At 42.5% G+C, this 24,471-nt stretch overlaps 1 protein-coding gene across 1 annotated transcript in view; it reads left to right on the top strand.

The window, feature by feature from the left end:
* The window catches only part of LOC139376093 (disks large-associated protein 1-like), a 72,218-nt gene that overhangs the window by 38,218 nt on the left and 9,529 nt on the right, over positions 1-24,471 (top strand). The window contains exons 3-5 of the mRNA XM_071118273.1: positions 7,799-8,025; positions 12,797-12,992; positions 14,467-14,707. Of these exons, the coding sequence (XP_070974374.1) occupies positions 7,799-8,025; positions 12,797-12,992; positions 14,467-14,707 (664 nt within the window). The remainder of the gene's footprint in view (positions 1-7,798; positions 8,026-12,796; positions 12,993-14,466; positions 14,708-24,471) is intronic.

The raw sequence follows: 24,471 nt of genomic DNA on the forward strand, positions 1-24,471 counted from the left end.
TGACTATTTCAGAGGTCAAAAAATATTTCTAATAGTAGCATGATCCATATTATATTCGGCATTACCTCACTTTTGTCATTGTTTTAATTTGTATCCTGAGACTGCACTATAATCCTTTAAACATTTGAACAAGGCAAAGATGGAATGTACAGTTGAAGTCGGAAGTTTACATACACCTTAGCCAAATACATTTAAACTCAGTTTTACACAGTTCCTGACATTTAATCAGAGTAAAAATTCCCTCTCTTAGGTCAGTTAGGATCACCACTTTCTTTTAAGTATTTGAAATGTCTGAATATGTCTGAATAATAATAATAAGAGTGATTTATTTCAGCTTTTATTTCTTTCATCACATTCCCAGTGGGTCAGAAGTTTACATACACTCAATTAGTGGTTGGTAACATTGCCTTTAAATTGTTTAACTTGGGTCAAACATTTCGGGTAGCCTTCCACAAGCTTCCCACAATAAGTTGGGGGAATTTTGGCCCATTCCTCCTGACAGAGCTGGTGTAACTGAGTCAGGTTTGAAGGCCTCCTTACTCGCACACGCTTTTTCAGTTCTGCCCACACATTTTCTATAGGATTGAGGTCAGGGCTTTGTGATGGCCACTCCAATACCTTGACTTTGTTGTCCTTAAGCCATTTTGCCACAACTTTGGAAGTATGCTTGGGGTCATTGTCCATTTGGAAGATGCATTTGCAACCAAGCTTTAACTTCCTGACTGATGTCTTCAGATGTTGCTTCAATATATCCACATAATTTTTAATTCCTCATGATGCCATCCCTCCTACAGCAAAGCACCCCCACAACATGATGCTGCCACCCCCTTGCTTCACGGTTGGGATGGTGTTCTTCGGCTTGCAAGCATCCACTTTTTTCCTACAAACATAACGATGGTCATTATGGCCAAACAGTTGTATTTTTGTTTCATCAGACCAGGGGACATTTCTCCAAAAAGTACGATCTTTGTCCCCACGTACAGTTGCAAACTGTAGTCTGGCTTTTTGATTGCGGTTTTTGAGAAGTGTCTTCTTCCTTGCTGAACGGCCTTTCAGGTTATGTCGATATAAGACTCGTTTTACTGTTGATATAAATACTTTTGTACCTGTTTCCTCCAGCATCTTCACAAGGTCCTTTGCTGTTGTTCTGGGATTGATTTGCACTTTTTGTACCAAAGTACGTTCATCTCTAGGAGACAGAAAGCGTCTCCTTCCTGAGCGGTATAGTGGCTGCGTGGTCCCAATGTGTTTATACTTGCGTACTATTGTTTGTACAGATGAACATGGTACCTTAAGGCATTTGGAAATTACTTCCAAGGGCGAACCAGACTTGTGGAGGTCTATAATTTTTTTTCTGAGGTCTTGGCTGATTTCTTTTGATTTTCCTATGATGTCAAGCAAAGAGGCACTGAGTTTGACGGTAGGCCTTAAAATACATCCACAGTTACACCTCCAATTGACTAGAATTATGTCAATTAGCCTATTTAAAGCCATGACATAATTTTCTGGAATCTTCCAAGCTGTTTAAAGTCAGTCAACTTAGTGTATATAAACTTCTGACCCACAAGAATTGTGATACAGTGAATTACAAGTGAAATAATCTGTCTGTTAACAATTGTTGGAAAAATTACTTGTCATGCACAAAGTAGATGTCCTAACCGACTTGCCAAAACTATAGTTTGTTAAAAAGAAATGTGTGGATTGGTTGAAAAACTAGTTTTTATGACACCAACCTAGCTGTATGTCAACTTCTGACTTCGACTGTATTAGATCACTCACATACAATAACACTGTGCTAGAGGCTAAATTGCTATTGCAAAAATTAAAGGTATCGTTTTCTTGTCCCCATACCAAGTACAAAAGTGTCTGAAAGCAGACCATTGGTCAGCAGTTTCTAGTGTCAAAGTTTATTTGCCACATGCACAGGATACAACAGGTGTAAAACAGTACATTGCAATTCTTACCGTGAGAGCTCTTTCCCAACAATGCAGTGATGATGATGATGATAATATTAATAATAATAATTAGATATCCACGATATATTGGTGAACATATCAGAATCGGACGATATTAGCTGAAAATGCCAACATTAGTATTGGCCCGATATAGTTTAATGCCTATGTTAAAAAACGATGTCAGAGTTACCGTGCATACCTATATGAAGTAATGACGCCATGTAAAGTTTTGAGCTACACGTGCAACACAGCATTCCTAACCTTGCCCACAATGTCTGCTGTGTGGATCGAGCAGTCAATAAGTCGAGCAGTCATTTGAAAGGGTAAGAACATTTTACCGAGACAACTCAAAGGCGAAATCCATTAAAGCCAAGATAATTGAATTCATTGCCCTTGACAATCAACCGTTCTCTGTCGTGGATGATGTTGGCTTTCGCTGACTGGTCGAGCACTGTTACATACTACCAAGTGCGCTGTTTTTCAGATGTTGCACAGTAATAGCGTCACTGCTATTAGCTTCACGACATACATACTATGGAATGCCTTTTGGTTCTTGCGTGTCAAAACATATACAGTAGTACTGTCAAAGCTGTTCAAAAAAGTCTGCAAACAAGCAAACACCGGCCACGAATGGTGTGCTTACAATACTGTGTTGGTAATGAAGCATAATGTGTTCAACCGCAACTTCTAGGTTAGCTAGCTTTAGCTTGGTACCTAGCTAGCGCCAATACAACCAGCCTGAAAACCAGTAGACCAGTAGAAACTGCAGTCATTTTCATTTTTCTTAGCAATGATTTAGGAATCCTTGTGAGTAAGTATTAGCTAGGTTGCCACTTGTTGTTAGCCCATTGAAATTAAACTTTCATTCATGAAAATAAATAGCTAGCCAGCTACTTACCCTGTTGCCCAGAGCTAACGTTATAAGCAGCCAGCTATCTTCATCTGGCTACTGAGGCTCGACCAGGCCGGCCATACTTTTATTGTGAAGGCTAACCTCAAAGTCCACTATTGTGGCTAATCCTTATTGTGTCTAGCTTCACATAGATGGGTCCGACCACCATTAATCAAATAAGAATTGTCTTATAAATTAAGGTTCTTTAGATGACACCTAGATTGTCATTTTGCTATGTTTTTGGGGTAGAAAATTGTTTGCATCCATGAGCTAGCTAGCTTTTTTTACGACCAACACTGTAGGTGTGCAAACTTTATCAAATCAAATTTTATTGGTCACATACACATGGTTAGCAGATGTTAATGCGAGTGTAGCAAAATGCTTGCTTACCAGCATCATAGCATACGTATTGATGAATCGTTGTGACATATGAAATACGAGTGATAGTGTAATCAATGTGTAATAACTATGTCAATCAATGAATGCGTTAAATGATTATGTAACGTGCAGTCATATTCAGGTCCTGATTGGTCAACAATCACTTTGACCAAACGCCGTTCCATAGAAATCCTGGTAGAGAATGAAACGACTGAACAACGAAACAGCACAGCAAGTAAGTGAACGAAATAGGTTTTGATTATGTTTTACTGGTAATAGGGACATACGTAGATGCCAACAAAATAACTTTTTGGTGTGTGTGTGTGTGTGTGTGTGTGTAACCTTTATTTAACTAGCCAAGTCAGTTCTTCAACAAATTCTTATTTACGATGACGGCCTGTACGACGCTGGGCCAATTGTGCGCCACTCTATGGGACTGCCAATCACAGCCGGATGTGATACAGCCTGGATTCGAACCAATGACACCTCTTGCACTGAGATGCAGTGCCTTAGACCGCTGTGTGTGTTAACTATTTAACTGTACTAGAATGCTTAAAAGCCTTTTTAATGTTTTTTTGGCAAGACAAATGTCGGATATAGGTATCGGCCAAAAATGTCATATCGGTGCATCACTAATAATATAGAAAATATGATAAAAACTTAAATTAAATAAAAAAACACAAGCTTCTCCTATGAGATTTAAAGAAATATATACGAACGCCAAGTAGTATATAGAGGTCAGTGCCAGCACCTTATTCAATGTGCAGGGGTACTATATTGGATGAGGTGGGTTTATACATAAAAAGTCACCGGTAGTAGTGCCTTCAGAAAGTATTCACACCCCTTGACTTATTCCACATGTTGTTGTGTTACAGCCTATATTCAAAAGGGATTAAATATATTTTTTCTCACCCATCTGCACACAAAATACCCCATAATGACAAAGTGAAAACATGTTTTAGATATTTTTGTCACTTTATTGAAAATGAATTACCTCATTTAGAGAAGTATTCACACCCCTGAGTCAATACTTTGTAGAACCACCTTTGGCAGTGATTACAGATGTGAGTCTTTCTGGGTAAGTCTCTAAAGCCACATTGGCAGTTTGAAGTGACTCAAATCCTATTTATTTGGGGCCTCCCGAGTGGCGCAATGGTCTAAGGCACTGCAGTGCAGTGCTTGAGGTATCACTACAGACCCAGGTTCGATCACAGGCTGTACAACTGATAGTGACTGGGAGTCCCATAGGGCGGCACACATTTGGCCCAGCATCGTCCGGGTTAGGGGAGGGTTTGGCCAGGGGGACTTTACTTGGCTCATCACGGCTCTAGCGACTCCTTATGGCGGGCCGGGCGCCTGCAGGCTGACTTAGGTCGTCAGTTGAATGGTGTTTCCTCCCACACATTGGTGCGACTGGCTTCCGGGTTAAGCAGGCGGGTGTTAAGGTCTAAGGCACTGCAGTGCAGTGCTTGAGGTATCACTACAGACCCAGGTTCGATCACAGGCTGTACAACTGATAGTGACTGGGAGTCCCATAGGGCGGCACACATTTGGCCCATTTGGCCCAGCATTGTTTGACTTGACCTTCGCCTCTCCCAAGCCCGTTGGGGAGTTGCATCGATGAAACAAGATCGCAATTGGATATCATGAAAAGGGGGGTAATAAAAATATCCTATTTATTTGTATATCCGATTCAAATATGTTATTTTTCCTGCAGTCTGAACAGCCAAAAAGCACATGGAATCAGATATTTCAAGTCACATTTCAAACCACCTTTTTTAGGTGGTTTGAAGTCAGATCTCAAACTGATTCCTGGCCATGTGAGCGGTCCATTCTAATTTATTTGCCCTCAAGTGGTTTTTAGACTATTTGGAATTGAACATGTGGTAGCTAACTAGCTTGTTAATGTTTCACAAACAAATTATTGAATGTGCTAGAAAGCTACCTAGCTAGGACTCGTTTTGAAAGTTGGATCACCTTATCCTTTGAGGCTTTAAAAGTGTTTATTACACAATGATTTTGAACATTCAAAGCAACTGCAAAACGTCCATAGCAGGCAATGTTGTCACCTTAACTTGCTACATCACTTCTGAGGGATAGGAAGCAGGAGCACCACCATCAACCAACATACACCACTGCGCACACACCTGTTGTTACTATGACAACTAGCAAAGCCTTGTCAGCAGATGACCGCTGTCTGAACACACACAAATGCGATTTAGTACTTGTAACTTGCTGTTTGGACAGTCAGTAGTCAGAATTACAGAAAATAACCTGTGGTAACCTAGGTTACCCCATTGGCTCACAGCAAATATCTCGCCTTTTTCAAACACAATTTTCTTGTCTGCTTGTTTTAGTGAATTACAAAACTACATTTAAGAAAAGTAGAACATGACTAAAGATTACTTTTTAACATTGCCTGCTCCCGAGTTTTCTAACTACTGAAAATTGTTTGGCTTCCCTCATGCCCCTTTTCATGATGGTGCCACGTGAGTGAGTGCTAGTTAGCTACCAACCCGAACATTAAGCTAGCCAAGACCAATAACACAAACAAACAGACTATACAGCTGCAAGTAGTGAAGGGCGTTACAAACGGACTATACTAAACAAGTGAAATGTCTTACCTGTGATGAAATGTTTTCCACACACATAGCTACAGTATGTGAAGCCTACTTGGACACATGGTCCCCACATTTCCCACTCTCCCAATAACCTGAACCCTCAGGGCTCTTCTGGCAGGCTCTATTTCCCTACGTGGGAGCATTGCGAACCGTAGTTCGGGATTTTTTTAACCTGTTTGCATGTACGTTGGAACAACACAGCAGCTTTCCTGCATGTCTTGTTATCTCTGTATAACAATAGATCAGCGACAAATTTGACTCTTTTACAATGGGGGTCAATAGGAAAGAATGTTTGTTTTCCCAATTTGTGTGCGTGGTCGAGTGGAATTCCTTCTTATTACGTGAATACCGACTTGGAGTATTGGTCTGCATAGATGTTTCCCATTTACTCCCTCATATCCTGCTATCTTTTTCTGCTGTAATATAGTTAACCTGTTACCATAGAAACACCTACCAACATTATTGGCAGGTTTGAGTTGAATGCTGGGATAGGATAGCAGTGGCTGCATTATTAGTACAAATGGAGACCAGTTATGTCCGTAAGTTCAGTGCCATGGGAGAATTGATGCCCAAAATGTTATGCAGCTTTTCTGAAATCAAAACTTCTAAATTAGTGTAGTTATTTTGATGTCAATGTTATGTTTTGAGTAGATTTGTTGAGTTATGTATACTAAAGTATTATGGATACTGTATTCTGTACATATATGCACAAACAAACAGTTCACCAGGTTTAACCCAGTGACAAATACACAAACATACAGTACTCAATTACTGACATATTCTTATAACTCATAAATTATTTGCTACCGCAGTAGCCAAGCAACACAACATTCAGATCTTGAACTATTCAGCCCCACACCATGTGCATTGACCATTTCGGTACAGTAGATAAAAGTAAACAGAGCTGTTATAGTGGAGTTATCACAACAACAAAGCACTGAACACATCCAGTATGGTAGCTAAGGTACATGTGGGGCTGTGTGAACTTGTGAAGATAGGCCTATTTCTGTGACGAGCAGGGGACACAGGCAGCACAAGCACGGTGTGTACTGTGTTGTAGTGTGTGGGCATAGAGCCGCTTGGCGGTTGAGTCGCTCTGCCTCCACAGCCTCCTTTTATATACAACCTGCTCATTTCTGCTCTGACGTCAAAGGCCCTAGCATCCTAGCCTGCTCTGCTCTGGCTTTCTCCTCAGTTACCAAGGCTCCTTTCCCTCTGTAGTGATTCATGTAATTACTAAGACTTCAGAGAAGTGGGATTCTCTCTTCTCCAGCATCAACTTAGTCTCCAAAGTATTTTTGTATGCTCTATGCTAACTACCCAAATGAGGTATATCATTGGAAGATAAATTGATACTCTCTGGTAACAAATGTTTTCGAAGTGTCTGAATTAAACCTTTTGAGCCAAGGGCGCCATACTTCCTCGCAGTATGGAGGAGTGGATTTAGTTGTATTCATATTAGTACTTAATCTATTAAGCAACTAATAATAGTTTCAGTTCAGGTTGTGTTTGTGCCCTAGTTATAATATTTAGTTTAGCCCATATACTGTATATGGCTAACTCATTGTTTCTCCTTCAATCATTTATTTTCCTTAACCCACAATAGTAGTCAGTCAGATTAATTAAAATGTCATACCACCCTGACACCCTAGTTCTCTGTGAGCATCCTGTTCATAAGGCTGTGCCCATAGGGAGACTCCAAGCTAACAGATGCCCAGGTTGTCAGGAAAGGGTTTTAAGTGTAATCATGCGAACTCACACCAGTCTCTTAATTACCTATTACCTTCAACGCTCAGTACGAGACAGAGAGATAAATAGAGGCGCATCTGACTGTGTTGGATATTGTTGTGACGCCTCGTTTGCCGGACTGGACCAGGTGGATGGTACATGGCACCATGCAGTCATCCATGGAGGTGCCTGAAGCCCTGTTGTCACCTTCCTTATCCCCACAGGTGCCCCAGGATGAGTGGAGTGGCTTCTCACCTCTGGAGGGGAAGGAGGACGATATCCCGTGTCGGCGCATGCGCAGCGGCAGCTACGTGAAGGCTATGGCAGAGGATGAAGACAGCGGAGACTCAGAAGAAAGTCCTAAGCTGTGTCCAAAGATCCAGGCCCAAGGTCGACGGGCCAGCTATCTCAAAGCCACCCAGCCATCACTGACTGAAATGACCACCTTAAAGTAAGACTCCTCTCTTTAACTAATTTTAAAATAACTTTAACTTTAAATTAATGAAACTAACTATCATAGTTTTTATGATGTTGAATTCTTTGGGGCATGGGATGTACCTACTAGAATGTTTACTGCAGTGGTGTAGAAGCATAGCGAGAAGAAATCGGACAACAGTGACAGGATGAGGTTCTCCAACCTCCAGCTTTAATGGTACTTTTGACTCCCTTCGAGTGGTGGATAATTTGATACCATTATATAGAGAGGCTGCTCGTATCCTTCAGTATCACTCTGACATATCTGGGGCGTACAGCTCGCATTTGTGAATTTATTTAAGCGCCATCCAAGTCAAAAGACAACCCAGCCTGGTGCTTAAACATCCCCTCTGCATCCTTTTCCACTCGATGAGTAAAGAGTATTAACGTTTCAAACACCAGGGGAAATGAATGTAAGGTTCTCCTAGTTTTACATGAAGTGGCTAAAGTGAAAAACACCTGTGTAAATTAACATTTCAGTTAATGATCTTAATTCTAGTCTTATTGGTTCATTGCAATGTGCACAATGAACAAATCTGTCAATCCCTGAGCAACACAATCATCTCAATGCAAATGTGAAAGGGATCTTTGACAAACGTTTCACTAAAGGCATTGGTTGAAGGACAACATAAGTGAAAAACATGGCTGACTGTGATCCATTTTCTGAACTCTGCTTGTATTGGCTTTTTGTCTGAAGGTCTGCATGCTTCTTGGCCTTTGATAGTGTACTGTGCCTCTCCTAGTTATTTTGTTCCAGTTTTGAACTCCACTAGGTGCTAGAAACAGTTTGGCAGGCCCTCGGACTGCGTTTACACAGGCAGCCCAATTCTGATATATGTTTTCACTAATTGGTCTTTTGACGAATCAGGTCAGCACTGAAACAACAGATTTGATGTGACTGGTCAAAATACCAGTTAGTGGAAGAAAGATCATAATTGGGCTGCCTGTGTAAACGCATGGTGCAGCCTATTGCTCCACTCACTGTGTGGCGTAATGATGTGATAATCTACACTGATAAATCACCTTCCCAATCAACAAGAACAAGGTTGACTTATTACAAAAAAGAAGATCTAATCTAATAGTTTGGCATTTCTTTCTTTGTCCCTCTATGACGTAGGCCTACAGTAGTATCTAGGCTCCCTGGACCTTTCACTAACAGCAGGGATATGAATTAGATTTTCCTCAGAAACACACCATGCATGTCTCTATCTCTAACTAAGTACCCACACTGCTGGAGAAGGTATGGTGAGTAATTACATTAATTAGCCTGGGGACTTCTCTTTAAAAGTGCTGCACTCACAGAATGGAACCTCATTGCTGTTTTGTCTGACTTGGATTGCAGGCAGAGGGTATGTGTCATTAATTTATGTTATTTCCATTTTGATGCAGTTATTGTATAGGCCGGTTTGGATTTATTTATTTATTTATTTACATTTCTGTGTTTGTGCGTGCGTATTCTTGACGTTTACCTGTTTTCCTTCAGTGCTTGTTAGATAATGCACCACAGTCATGTGATTCATGTTACCAAATGGTAAACAAGAAATCATAGGGATATAATACCAGAGAGACACAAATATGCTTTGTCATCAATCCCATTGCTGTCTCATATCATTTGCTTTGGAATGATCAAGAGTCTTATGTCTGATGACCAGTGTGTTGGTTTATGTGTTTTTATTTGCCATAATGCATCAAGTATATTGTGAGATCTACTACATGGTGTACAATTACTGTACTACTGTGGACATTGATTGCAATACCATTTATGACGCAGTGCTATTTCATGCCATTGATAGGACAGTACAGTGCATGTCATAGAGGTGGCTAATGTGAAGGAAGGAGAGCACGCAGCACATATGTCAAAGGACGACACAACCCCAACTCTGATTGGTGTAAAATAAGCCAAAATGTTTCTGCTTCAGTGACATCAGGCATAACCAAACCCCTTTAGAGCCAAACACCGAGGAATCCGCAGCTTGGCCCTTCAAGCACTTTAGGTCCCAACTTTTTCAATTTCTTTTGTTCTGCTGGATTCGGAGTCCAGCTCCCAGAAGGCTTTTTGGACCACAGTGGAGTTTCAGTAGAAGTTTCTGAACCGAATGAACCATGCTGCAGCAGCAGAGCAGACCGAGTTTAGACACAGAGTTTCTCAAGTGCCAACCCAACCCAGCACTGTGCTAGCTGTCTTGTCTGCTTGGCTTCCCTCACTGCTGCTGCTTAGAGTGTTGCGTGGGTGGCCTTAAGTGAATTTAGCTGTTTCTCCTCAGCACTGTGGTCGCTGGCTGGCTCGACCTGCTTTATGGGAGAGTGCATAATGGAGGTAGGGCTTTGCAGCTGTAACCAGGGTCTATTTTAAAACCATGCATATTATAATACATGCAAGGAGCAGAGTGGACAAACATCAAGTCAATCAATCAAGAGATTCGTTGGACGTATTTACTTCTCAGATTGAGGTTTAAGCAAATCTGATGTGAACGTGACGTGCACTGAGCATGCCCGTCTTGATGAGAGGGGATCAGACACATTGTTGCGATCTAATTTCACCTGGTTTGATTTTGTTTGATGGTGAAAATGAGACACAGCGGGCTCTATTTTCGGCTGGTGTTAAGGCGGCGCTAGTGTCAAACGGACGTTAGTTTGCAATTTCGTCATGTAAAAACTGGCGCTCTGACATTTTCCAGCTCTAATGCCAGGTTCAGCAATTAACCTGTCTTATTTTAGCTCGCTTGCGCTCAGATGGGCAGGGTAGAAATATTTTAGGTGTGTCCTTAAAAACATGATCCAAAGTGCTAATTTCTGGCAGCGCTGATATGGATATTTAAAACCAACCAAAAGCTGGTTATGGCATGAATTTTGACAGCGGAAACGCAGCCTATTCAGCCGTGACGCACACTGCCCATATGCACATGAAACAAGAGTAGCCCAAAGTGCTTTTGGTGCATACCCTCCCACCCTCTCAATGAAGGCTTTTTTTGTCTGCCCAATGCAATCTCAAAGTAGTCAAGACTGTCGTTAAAGGGTTTGGCTCCTGAGACCGCTTGGAAATAAATCTTAATCATCAAAGCTTTATTAAAATATGAAGTTTGAGAGGAGTAAAACAGTGAGCTGACATTCACTTTTTATCTATGCATTGTAGGCAGGCCCACATTATTTTATCCATGCAGGTCCCGTTTTGGACGTGCGTAAAACCCCTTCCATGATGTAGGCTACGTGTCCATGCCCAACATGAAACGAGAGATGAGTACCTGGGTGAATACTGATGAACCTTGTATTTAGAAGTTATCTATAACCTGTAAAAATGGCTTGTTTTACGTTCCATCGGTTCAAAACCCAAGTACTCCCTTAGGCCTACTTTAATGAAGGCTGGTTCAACAGCAATGCCTGTCTTTTTTATATATCCTGGCCATTTTATGATACCATTACATGTATTTATTGTTGTATTTTTAAACAGCTTGTTCTTCGTTACATTGTATTACAACCAAACTTATTAGAATGATTAATCTTCCTGGTTTTATGGAACTTCTGGAGATGTGTGAATGCGATCAGATCTGTAAGATGTTTTTCCGATTATGTTCATAAAATAGGCCTATTTGGGAGCAGTATAACTTTCTCTTTATATTGGATCTTTGTCCAGCTACTGAGAGCAGTTTGGATGTGTGTAAAACCCTCCATAGTCTTCGCTGTTTTAATATTATATGTCCACAGGGATACATTATGGTGCCTGTAAGTGTGACATAGCCTATTTAAAACGAGTTGTTTTGTTTTTAAACTTTTTATTGTTGTTCTCTTTTAAGGCCTTATCGATAATTAATTTCATCTTGCTTATTGACAATGTTTGTCATGTTTTTGCTCAGACATAATCCAATTTACAGTATGCCTAGCCCATATATCAGTGTGAATGTAATTTACAGTATGCCTAGCCCATATATCAGTGTGAATGCTATTGAAGCCATGAAATTACTTAGAACAATGCAAATGGGTTCAAGTTAACGTATTTAGCAAAGACAGGTCTACATATTGTTATTTTCATTCTGTAAGCCATTGATCAAACTATAACAGACTAACATTCTAATTGGAGTTGATTCCAGGGCAATACATACAATTACGTAAATACACAACTTAAAGCTACCACATACAGTATTTCGCCATGGAGCATGTTGTGATTGGCCGGTGAGAGGCCAAGCCTCAACACACCCACAACTTGCTTATTCATCAAAACCCAGCCCCTTCGCGCTGTTAATTGTAATCGTGAAAATAGCACAAATATTTCTGACACAACGCTGAATCTATAGCGCTACCGCCTGCACTTAGCTTTACCATTGTGTTAAAATAGAGCCCAGCATGTTAAAGAAACATTCTTAGTGTGGAAAAAAATATTTGTTTCATACAATGTTCCAGTCTGTTGCTGTGATTCATGAAACTATAATTATGACACCGGTACAACTTGCCAGTGCTCCAGAAATGTCTCTCTTTGATCTGTCCATCAGACATAACTACTGCACCATACCTTTGACTGCTGATCACAGTGAATCAGACTATAACTAACATGCATCAATGACGTCCACATTTATAAGAGCCCATGACATCAGAGTAGCCTGATTGTGCGATCTTGCCATCTCAATGTCACACAAACTCACAATGAGTGACAAAGAGTTGGGAATATGCACAAACAGATCTGGGATCAGGCTAACGACAGGAGGCCAATATTATTAACACCTGTTTGAACTCTGTTGACTTGTCTTCATTGGCAGGATCTCCAACGAACACTCTCCGAAGCTGCAGATCAGGAGCCACAGCTACCTGCGGGCGGTGAGTGAAGTTTCCATCAATAGGAGCCTGGACACCCTGGACCCCAAAGGGCTCCTGGACCCCAAAGCGCTGCTCTCCTCACCCCAATACCGCTCGCGAAACGAGAGTTACATGAGGGCAATGAGCACCATCAGCCAGGTTGGTGCTCCCGGCATTACGTCACCATCTCTGGTGCTACGTCTGTGCAAGGGAGGAAAGTCACGTCCAGTCAGCCATTAACTCAGCCACAAATTCATCTCTCCAGCGATGAGATGAATTTCTATTTCAAACCAATGTCAATGTTCAGCCCTCAACCATCAAGAGGCAACCTAAGAGGAGAAGCAAAATGAAACTACCGTTCCATTTATCATTTTAAACTCTCAAGAGTTTTGATACAGGAAAAATGCTCCAGTTGTCTGCCTTTACAACCAGTATAAAAATCCTAGCCCACTGTCTTCTAAAGCCGGTTGTGAATTGTTTCATAGTATTTCAAAGATAGCATAACAGAATAAATTATAATAAAAAATAAACCATTATCATATGACTTCCATAATGTACTGTATGTCATGCACATTACTTCATGTTAACTCTCAGCTAAATAATCATTTTAAGATTGATTCAAAGATAATAATCAAAGTATTGTACCATATTCTTATGGATGTTCAACTATTCCAAGGATATTCCATTTCGGAGTAAACAAGTCACCCAAAATCAGTCACCTTATGCCCTTTGCTTTTCATGTCTGAAATTACAAATATAACTCACTGAACAATCATCTCCCAAACTAAAATGCAATACATATTTGGATAAAGGATCAGTATTCACCAACTGTTTCTTCTCTAATACCCTCCCTCAGTTATCAGTGAAAATCAGATGGGATTACAAACATCTCAGCATTAGTCTTGCCAAAGGCGCCTCAAGCTCATCTTTTTGTGTAGGAGTGGTATGCTTTAGACTGTATCCAAACCCTCCTTATCCCACCTAAACCTACAGTATGTTATTGAACCATCTTAGATGCTCTGGTACTCATCTTACCTACTGTCAGGCCCATTCCCTGCATCTCCCATGATCCTCTGTTTCTGCGCTGATCCACTGCAAGACCCCCTCACCCTCATAGACTAGTGCTTTTTCTCAATTAGTCTTTTCTTGAAGATCCAAGGTTACTCCCCTCTTACTCCCACTTTTCCTCCAATGTTTTTTGAAATGCAGTCGAGGAGAGAGTATGCCAGGATTTGAGGAAAGACAAATTGAGAAGGGAATGCCTAACTCTGGTTTAGACCCTGAATGAAGCCACCTCCTCATCCCAAACATTCTCTAGGCACTGCACTTGCTTGTTCTCCAATTAACATTGACCCTCACTCTCCCATTCCCTCCGACTCTTCCTCCTCTTGTTACTGCTATTTTGTGGTTCCTCTTCTTCTGTTGTAGTTCTCTCCCTTTACTTCTCCTAATGATTCCAGATATGTTTACTCTGCCCCTCAGCGTTAAATGTTAACGGCTATTAAACTCTAGGTAAGTGGCTATTCTATGGTGTGTTTCCCAGGTTAGGATTAGTATACTGATATTTTGATATCTGGTTGTGCTGCACCCCCTCTCTCTCCCCCATCGTCCCCCAATCCCTGTCCCCTTGCAGGTGAGTGAGGTGGAGGTGAACGGGCAGATAGAGCAGGTGTGTGAGCAGATGTTCAGCGAGATGGAGTCGCAGGCCATGGATGCGTTGGACCTGCCCATGCCGAGCTGCTTCCGCATGCGTAGCCACAGCTATGTGAGGGCCATGGACCAGGGCTGCTCCGAGGATGAGGGGATGTCTCTGCTGCCCGCCTCACCCCCCAGGACCACCACCACCACTGTCAGGACCATCCAGAGCAGCACAGGTCAGTTGGTTAATCACTCTTACAATACACACGGATTAGTCACAGGTCAGTCTGGCAAGATGGCGCTGACAGACATGGCAGCTCTGCTTTTAGCTCATAAACAACTTTGCAGTATTTCGTTTTTTTGAGTTTATTTCTTACATTATTAGCCCAGAAAGTTTTTTGTTATTACATACAGCAGGAAATAACTTTTGGATATCAGAGCGGCGGTAACCAAGATTACGACCTGGAATACGCCTTTCCCGAATTGGATCCTTTGTTCGTACCCCCCAGGGCAGTTGAACTTATCCCAGAGGCTGCTCCAAAACTCCACCGGCAGAGAAGAGGTATACGGAGTGGACTTCTAGTCTGACTCAGGAGGCGTGCACACCATCCATCGCTGCCGAGTATATTACTCGCTAATGTTCAGTCTCTGAGGATGTCCTTCTAGAGCGACATCAGGGACTGTAACATACTCTGTTTTACGGAATCATGGCTGTCTGAATATACTGACCCCCTCCTTACAGCCAGCTGGGTTCTCAGCACATTGCACAGACAGGAATAAAGAACTCTCCGGGGGAAGAAGAAAGGCGGGGGTGAATGTTTCATGATTAACTACTCATGGTGTGATTGTGATAACGTACAGAAACTCAAGTCCTTTTGTTCATCCAAACTAGAATACCTCACAATCAAATGCCGACCGTATTACCTCCCAAGAGAATTCTCTTCGGTCATACCACGGCGGCCCTCAAAGACCTACACTGGACTTTGTGCAAACTGGAAACCACATATCCTGAGGCCGCATTTATTGTAACTGGGGATTTTAACAAAGCAAATTTGAGGAAAACGCTCTCAAAGTTCTATCAAGACATTGACTGTACTACTCGCGCTGCTAAAACACTTGACCACTGCTACTCCAACTTCCGGGAAGCCTACAAGGCCCTCCCCCGCCCTCCCTTCGGAAAATCAGATCATGACTCCGTTTTGCTCATCCTTTCCTATAGGCAGAAACTCAAACAGGATGTAAACGTGCTAAGGTCTATTCAATGCTGGTCTGACCAAGCGGAATCCATTCTTCAAGATTGTTTTGATCACGTTGACTGGGATATGTTCCAGGTTGAACAACATCGACGTGAACACGAACACGTTCATCAGGAAGTGTATAGCGGATGTTGTTCCCTCTGTGACTATTAAAACCTACCCAAATCAGAACCCGTAGATAGATGGCAGCATTTGTGCAAAACTGAAAACGTGAACCACCGCATTTAACCATGGCAAGGTGACTGGGAATTTGGTTGAATACAAACAGTGTAGTTATTCCCGCCATAAGGCAATCAAACAGACAAAACGTCAGTACAGAGACAAGTGGAGTCGCAATTCAACAGCTCAGACACGAGACGTATGTGGCAGGGTCTATAGATAATCACGGATTACAAAAGAAAACCAGCCACATTGAGTACACCGACGTCTTGCTCCCGCACAAGCTAAACACGTTCTTCTCCCGCTTTGAGGATAACAAAGTGGCTGATGTGGCTCGCTCTCAAGGACTGTGGTCTCTCGTTCTCCTTGGCAAACGTGAGTAAGACATTTAAACATGTTAACCCTCGCAAGGCTGCCAGCCAGGATGGAATCTCTAGCCACGTCCTCAGAGCATGCACAGACCAGCTGGCTGGAGTGTTTACGGACATATTCAATATCTCTCTCTCCCAGTCTACTGTCCCCACTTCAATATTTACACCATTGTTCCTGTACCCAAGAAAGCAAAGGTAACTGAACTAAATGAGTATCACCCCGTAGCCCTCACTTCTGTCATCATGAAGTGCTTTGAGAGGCTAGTTAAGGATCATATCGCCTCTACCTTACCTGACACCCTAGACCCACTTCAATTTGCATAGCGCCCAAATAGATCCACCTACGATGCCATCGCACTGCACACTGCCAAATCCCATCTGGACAAGAGGAATACCTTTGTAAGAATGCTGTTCATTGATTATAGCTCAGCATTCAACAGTATAGTGCCCTCCAAGCTCATCATTAAGCTCGGGGCCCTGGGTCTGAACCCCGCCCTGTGCAACTGGGTCCTGGACTTCCTGACGGGCTGCCCCCAGGTGGTGAAGATAGGAAACAACTCCACTTCGTTGATCCTCAACACAGTGGCCCCACAAGTGTGCATGCTCAGCCCCCTCCTATATTCCCTGTTCACCCATGAATGCATGGCCACACATTCCTCTAATGTAATCATCAAGTTTGCAGATGACACAACAGTTGGATGCCTGATTACCAACAATGACGAAACAGCCTCCAGGGAGGAGGTGAGGACCCTGGCGGAGTGGTGCCAGGAAAATAACTTCTCCCTCAACGTCATCAAAATGCTTGTGGACTAGAGGCCTCCTGGGTGGCGCAGTGCTAGCTGTGTCACCAGAGACTCTGGGTTCGAGCCCAGGCTCTGTCGCAGCCGGCATCGACCGGGAGGTCCATGGGGCGACGCACAATTGGCCTAGCGTCGTCCAGGATAGGGAGGGTTTGGCCGGTAGGGATATCCTTGTCTCGTCGCGCACTAGGGATTCCTGTGGCGGGCGCAGTGCACGCTAACCAGGTCGCCAGGTGCACAGTGTTTCCTGCGACACATTGGTGCGGCTGGTTTCTGGGTTCGATGCACGCTGTGTTAAGAAGCAGTGCGGCTTGGTTGGGTTGTGTTTCGGAGGACGCATGGCTTTCGACCTTCGTCTCTCCCGAGCCCGTACGGGAGTTGTAGCGATGAGACAAGATAGTAACTACTAACAATTGGATACCACGAAATTGGGGAGTAAAGGGGGTAAAAAAAAAAAATGCTTGTAGACTCCAGGAAACAGCAGAGAGAGCACTCTCCTGACGTGACCACAGTAGAGAAGGTGAAAAGCTTCAAGTTCCTCGGCGAACACATCACCGACGATCTGAAATGGTCCACCCACACAGACAGTGTAGTGAAGACCGCGCAACAGCGTCTCTTCAAGCTCAGGAGGCTGAAGAAATTTGGCTTGGCCCCTAAGACCCTCACAAACTTTTATAGATGGTATCACCGCCTGATATGGCAACTGCACTGCACGCAATCGCAGGGCTCTCCAGAGGGTGGTGCAGTCTGCCCAAGGCATCACCGGGGGCACCTGATGTCACAGGAAAAAAAGATCATCAAGGACATCAACCACCCGAGCCACGGCCTGTTCACCCTGCTACCATCCAGAAGGCGAGGTCAGTACAGGTGCATCAAAGCTTGGACCGAGAGACTGAAATACAGCTTCTATCTCAAGGCCATCAGACTGTTAGCTAGCCGGATACCACCCGGTTACTCAACCCTGCACCTTAGAGGCTGCTGCCCTGTAGACATGGAATCACTGGCCACTTTAATAATGGAACACTAGTCACTTTAATAATGTTTACATATGAAATGAGTAAAGCAGTATGTATAAACTGTATTTTAGTCAATGCCACTCCGACATTGCTTGTCCTAATATTTATATATTTCTTAATTCCCTTATTTTACTTTAGATTTGTGTGTATAGTTGGGATTTGGTAGATACTACTGCACTTTTGGAAAACAAGCATTTCGCTACAACCTCAATAACAACTGCTAAATATGTTTGTGACCAATACAATTTGATTTGATCTGTTGCGCTGTTTGTCTGGCGAGTCAAAACACGCACTGCTCTGTCATACCACTGTAGCAAAAGGAAGTGTCTTCTCTATCCACCACCACGATTAGACCCTCAAGAGCAAAAACAAACACTACTGTCAGCGTTGCATAGACCAATAAAGGTCAATGTCTCCCCTGGAACGCCTATAATTCACACCACCACCACTATGGAGACGCTCAAGAGCACCACAGGTCTGTGTTTATCACTTTCACAGCGCACATTGATCTACTGTACCAACACTGTCAGGGCAGCACATACCAGCAAAGGTCAATGTCAAGAAAGACTCTCTCCACAGGATCACAGTATGTTCACCTGACTCCCAGAACATACACCACCCTCACACAACACACAATCATAGCAGCACTAAGCCTGAGGATGCTCTAAGCAGGAGAAGTAGAGCTGAGCCTGAGGCCTATCACCACTGTATCTCTTTGAGAGGAGATGACTTTTATTGGTGCTATGGTCAAAACATGGCTGCTTGCCTGGTCCAGTCCAGCATGAGGAACATGATCGTCTCTCCCTGGTATATTAAATCACTGTTATATACAGAACATTTTAAATCCGAGCTGGTGTGTGTAATAGGCTTGGAAATGGCACTAATTTCTCAAATGTGGTTAATGGAGCTTGAAGAAAATCCTTACAAGAAAAACTTACAAGAAAAAAACACATTTTCTGTAATTAATACAATATTTTCGGAGATAAAGTGTGTGTGTATGATAAGGACCCTCTAAAATTCACTTCAAGTTATTTATTTAAAAAAAGTCATTGTTTTTATAATTTCACTGAAATGCTTCAAAGGACTTTATCAAACTTAGAGACTGCCCCATCAGATGAGTCCCAGGTGTCAGTGCTGATTTGAGTTGTACTTCCTGCAACCTAGTTTGACTGTTCCTCTGGGAATTCTTGTTCTCCTAGTGGCAATCCACTGACAGCAAGGCTCTGTTTGACCTCCCAGGATGAAACGTTAAGAGACATCTCTGTAGTCCCAGGAAATGATCATCAGGACCATTTTGCCATATTTTAAATTAAACCAACATGTAGTTTGAAAATAATTGTTGAGTTTATAGATAATCATGAAAGTACTGTTACCATGCAGAGGTAGAATGAAATAATAACAAAACTGCTAAGGACAGATCTCTCTAACTGATTTTGAGTTGTCTTGTGAAAATAAAGGAGCCAGTTGCTTATGTTCTCGTTTAGCTCTTAAAACGTATAATGCTTCAGTACTGCAACAACAAAGACTTCAGATATGCATAGTTGATGAAAAATAAGCTAGGTACAGTCATCTGATACAGATAAATAATAAGGGCTTTCTTTAACTCTACCTCCAACTCTTTGCTGGTGCTGCATGTCTGACTGAAGATGTGCACTCGCTACTTTCCATCCTGCTGCTCTGCACCCGGGGGTAGTCAAGGCAGACATATGGGCTGGACCCGCAGGAGAGCTGCTTGAGCGAGTGGAGAAAAGAGAGAGAAAGAAAAACGTGTGAAATATATTTTATTTATTTTATACACATTATTTATTTCACGATGTCAATATGTCTTTGTTGTAAATGTTTATGTGCCAAACTGGTGGCAGGCGAGAAAAAAAGAGTTTCAGAGTTAATAAAAAATAATGCCATTGTTGATTAGATAATTTTTTTCATTAATTGGACAAATTTCTCTTGGACCATATGGTCTATATGGACACAGATGTAAAAAAATAAATACAAATGAATACTATATATGAATACATTTCTTTTAAGTTATTCAAGTATAAATTACCAAAGTTACCATAGATTACCTGTTAATTACTGAAGATTCCACTAACATTGGTAAATTAACGGTAGCTTTGCAACCCTAGATGAGAAAATGTGTGGAGGGAAGTTTCGGGACTATTTGATCTTTCACGATGGCCGTTGGGTCTGAGTGAAAACATCAAGCTGGCATTTGCGTCCTGTCCCGACTCTGCCTTCAGCACTCCACAACATCTCTAGACATTTGAGCTGCGGGGGGGATCAGAGGCTGCTCTCATAAGTTTGAACATGATGCCGAAATCTAGTTTGCATGTTAGATAATGGGCTTGAGAGTGGTACTATGTTTCATTGTATGTGGGCACAGAAGCTGTTTTCTTTGTACTCCGTACTGTACAGGTATGTTATTGTCTATGCATCATACGTTTTCATCAATTCTCGATAATCTGTCCTATGACGTCCTTGTCCACATCAAATAAAAGCAGTTGAAGAAGATTTCTAATGAGGCAGCAGATTAATTAGGCATTAGGGGAGCATGGCCCTGAAAGAGGTCACCCTCAGTTAAGAACCAGGCTAAGACATCTAAAGCCCATGCAAATCACTTCCCCTTTCTGTGCTTTGACTTATCTGCATCTCTGATATCCTACTTTCCCACCATTTATAATTTCCTCACCCATTTCAAAAAGGCAGACAAGCCATTACATTTTTTGTAGATAATTCTGCCTAAAAATATATAATTCTATTAATATGAACACAGGGCGTCGACATCCTTTGATAAGCTTGTGTGTGAATTGAAAACAGCAGCAACAACGTCATAAGCTGTTTTGTGAGGAGTAGAGACAGAATAGGGAATCAAACCGGAGCGTACAGCCCTGACAAAACCGTGTGAACCTAAACCCTTTCTTCACAAAACCTTGTGGACTCTTCTCCTAATAACACAGTTCAACAGGAATTGTCCACAAGGTTTTGAGAGGAAAAGGGGTTTGGTCCACACGGTTTTGAGAGGAAAAGGGGTTTGTCCACAAGGTTTTGAGAGGAAAAGGGGTTTGGTCCACAAGGTTTTGAGAGGAAAATGTTTTTGGTCTTCAAGGTTTTGTGAAAAAGAAAGTCCACGAGGTTTTTAGGCAGAAATAAGAGAGCCAAGCTCATCAGAGTGAGGCCCTGACATTGACGCTTGGTGTGCAGTGGAGGAAGGGGGCGATCCCAGTGATGGCTCATCGCCATGGTGCTGTGAGAGATTTATACACTGCTGTACGATAGAGAGAGGAGAGAGAGTCTTATGGTAGAGTTAATGGGGAGGAGTGTTGGTGCTGACATTCAGAGGGCACCTCTACCCCTCGTACATGGCTCTGAGTCTGGCTCCCTGAGACATACCATCTGCCTAAGGGAATGGAAAGCAGGAGATGGGCATAGTTCAAAGTTGTAACTCAGGTTTCTAGGTTATTTTAGGTGAATTCAATTTACAAGGAAGCCTTGTAGGTCAGATCAAATTGATTCTGTTTATCTGATGAATTACCATGTGATTCTTGATTATTTGTGTCATATTTTACTAGACTTGTGATGCCATCCTTCCAAGTCTTGTTAATCACTTGAGGAAGCCTGGAAAGCGAGGCTATATTTTTCCATACGGTACACGGCAGATCAGATATAAAGCTTCTTAATCCCATGATACTTGTGAAAGTGTTTTCCATCCATCCTCCCATCCTTAGTTATCTGTGAGACTGATGTGTGTGATTGACGTGTTTCCCTAAACAGCTAAGATGATGGGATGCCAAGAGGCCTTTGGTGTGTAGCGGTGAGTGGGTGTAGGTGCTGCTGCTGCTGAGAGTAGATATGGGTGATTGTACATGACATCTGTGTAATACTGGTGCAAGCTGAGCCCTAGGACTCCTGCTGGCTCATACATACAGCAGAGGAGAGAGCGATGAGGAGAGAAAGAGCGAAATGAGGAGGGGATACTATTACAGCTCAGGAGTTGTGCAGTCAGAGCTGTTACAAGAGGATGTCCCCTGGACTTAGAGAATAGAGTGTAGGTACTGGTGGTACTCAGTGTAGGGATCAGTGTTTTGGGAAAGAAAGCACTCTCAAAGCACTAGTTGTTCTAGTGTAGTCAGGTGTTTCTAAAACTGCCAGCTAATAATACATTCTTCAAGAGGCAATGCATTTACACTTACAAACTATTTAAAAAATAGTGACCTTCATCTCCAGCAAGCCAAGCAAGGCAGTAGAATACAAATAGCCGTCATCTTACCCTCGACTATTATTTCCTCAGACGCTGTCGTACAGTGTAAACAACACTGGTTATAGCTGGAGATCGGAGTCATGTGGGGCCTGTCTCCATGCCTCATTCCCAGAAAGAAGTCCACCATGGACTGAGATCATTCCCCCAAGGCAGCCTGAGTAACACCGCTGGTGAATGACCCATCTGTGTTCTACGGCTAGAAGGCCTCATTCATCACCCTCCGGCCCTGCCCTGGCTCCTGCCAGTCTGTCAACCACTGTTAACCTCCAGCCTAGCAGGGCATGAATGAGCCCGTCTTTCCTTCCGCTGACGCTGCGTGTGCCAAAACACACGAGGGGTTCTGCCTCCACTCTGACCCTGTCAAGGAATACTTGAATATTCTGCTGAAACTGTGAATCTGTTGACAGCTACTTCCTACTGCGGACTGGAACAGACGAGATGAGATGCATGTACAGTACCATGGAGATCTTTAAAAAGATACAGTGCATAGAGGCACAGCACTGTAGCACAACAAGGCACATATCCCTTTTCACATTTCACCAGGGCTCGCACAGAGAAGAAAGTGACGACATCGTGGGCAATTAAAAGGAAATGGTTGTCATGGTAAAATGGTTGCCATGGTACTTTGTGTTACAATGGATGCCCTGGTCCACAGTAACCTCCAGCGTGGTTTATAGCATATGTGACCTACTCCTACATCTTCATATTTAGCTCTTACTGGCGCAATTATGATGGACTATCTCTCTCTCAATAAAAAGACGCTGAGTCATACACACTCAAGTTCTCCATCCGTTCTCTTGGGTTCTTACCTATATCTTAATTTAATCATATCTTAATTTCTTTTCCACACTGTGCTGGTGACAGAGAATAGTGAAGGTAAGGATGGTATCAATAACTCAAGTAACACTTTTTTTGTAAGCAGCCATGTTTGTTGTTGCTGTGGTTGTTGTTTCCACTGTAGGAAGATCCTGATTAGATCATGGCGCATAACACTGTACTTAGCTAATGAGTGTTCTCTTCCCTGAAGCCAGATGTGCAACGAATAAACATAGACATACGATATGACTCACACGAATGTACATACTTCCACCTACACTACCTGCATAGCTGAATACAAAAAAAAAAGAATTCCACATAGCTCGTGTGCTATATCACACATCCATATCTGTATTTCGGTCTGTTCTTGTGTATAAGGGAGAGAACACACACACTTAGGGCTCAGACACACCAATGGTGTACTTAACATCGCTGAACGTAATTTGTGAACCGACTGCTCACCGATTCTACATGTAGAATCACATGTAAAATTTTGGGTGGTCACTAACACACAGTGCGCTGAGAAAATTTGCAGATGAACGCTAGATCCACATTCGGTGTGATGTTTGAGCCTTTAGAGAGGGAACACACAGATCTGTGCTGCCTGTCCGTGAAATGGAGACTAGTGATCTGGCCGGGATTGATTAGTTTTCTTGGTAGTGTCAGTGTCATTCAGCCTGTCCTCTAACAGGCTGACTACACCGTGCACGAGCGTTGCAAAATAAATGTAGATATCTATATTATTCAATATTATTCTGCGTTGCCAAGGGCTAACATAGAAGTCAGTTCTATTTCTGACGCAGATCACGCTGCAAGTCCTGCAACTCCCAAACAGGTACCCACGTGCCATCTCATTGGTTATACCCACATGGGTGACTGAAAGACGAAATAGGTCGGTGAAGGTAATGCATGTAATTTATGAAAGTTGCCAATTGCAATATAAAGTCAAAGAAAAAGCCTGGAAGGAGGAGAGTTGACTAGAAATTATTCAGTTGACCGTTGTATGTGTGGATTAATTGGTGGAGTAGAGGACCTTGTGCATTTCAGGTAAAATAACAACTCAATGTTTATATCCCAGGACAAATTAGCTAGCAACAGCAAGCTAGCTAAATAGGACAAATTAGTTAGCAAGTGCAAGCTAGCTCGCTAAATTGCCATAAATGTTTAATGCTTTTCGACCTGTCCCCAAATTAATATAGTTGGTTCAGATTTTGTTTTGATATTTTAACCTGCGTGTCATGATCGGGGCGGCAGGGTAGCCTAGTGGTTAGAGCGTTGGACTAGTAACTGGAAGGTTGCAAGTTCAAACCCCCGAGCTGACAAT

Source organism: Oncorhynchus clarkii, chromosome 20, assembly GCF_045791955.1.
Source record: "Oncorhynchus clarkii lewisi isolate Uvic-CL-2024 chromosome 20, UVic_Ocla_1.0, whole genome shotgun sequence".
Lineage (NCBI taxonomy): Eukaryota > Metazoa > Chordata > Actinopteri > Salmoniformes > Salmonidae > Oncorhynchus > Oncorhynchus clarkii.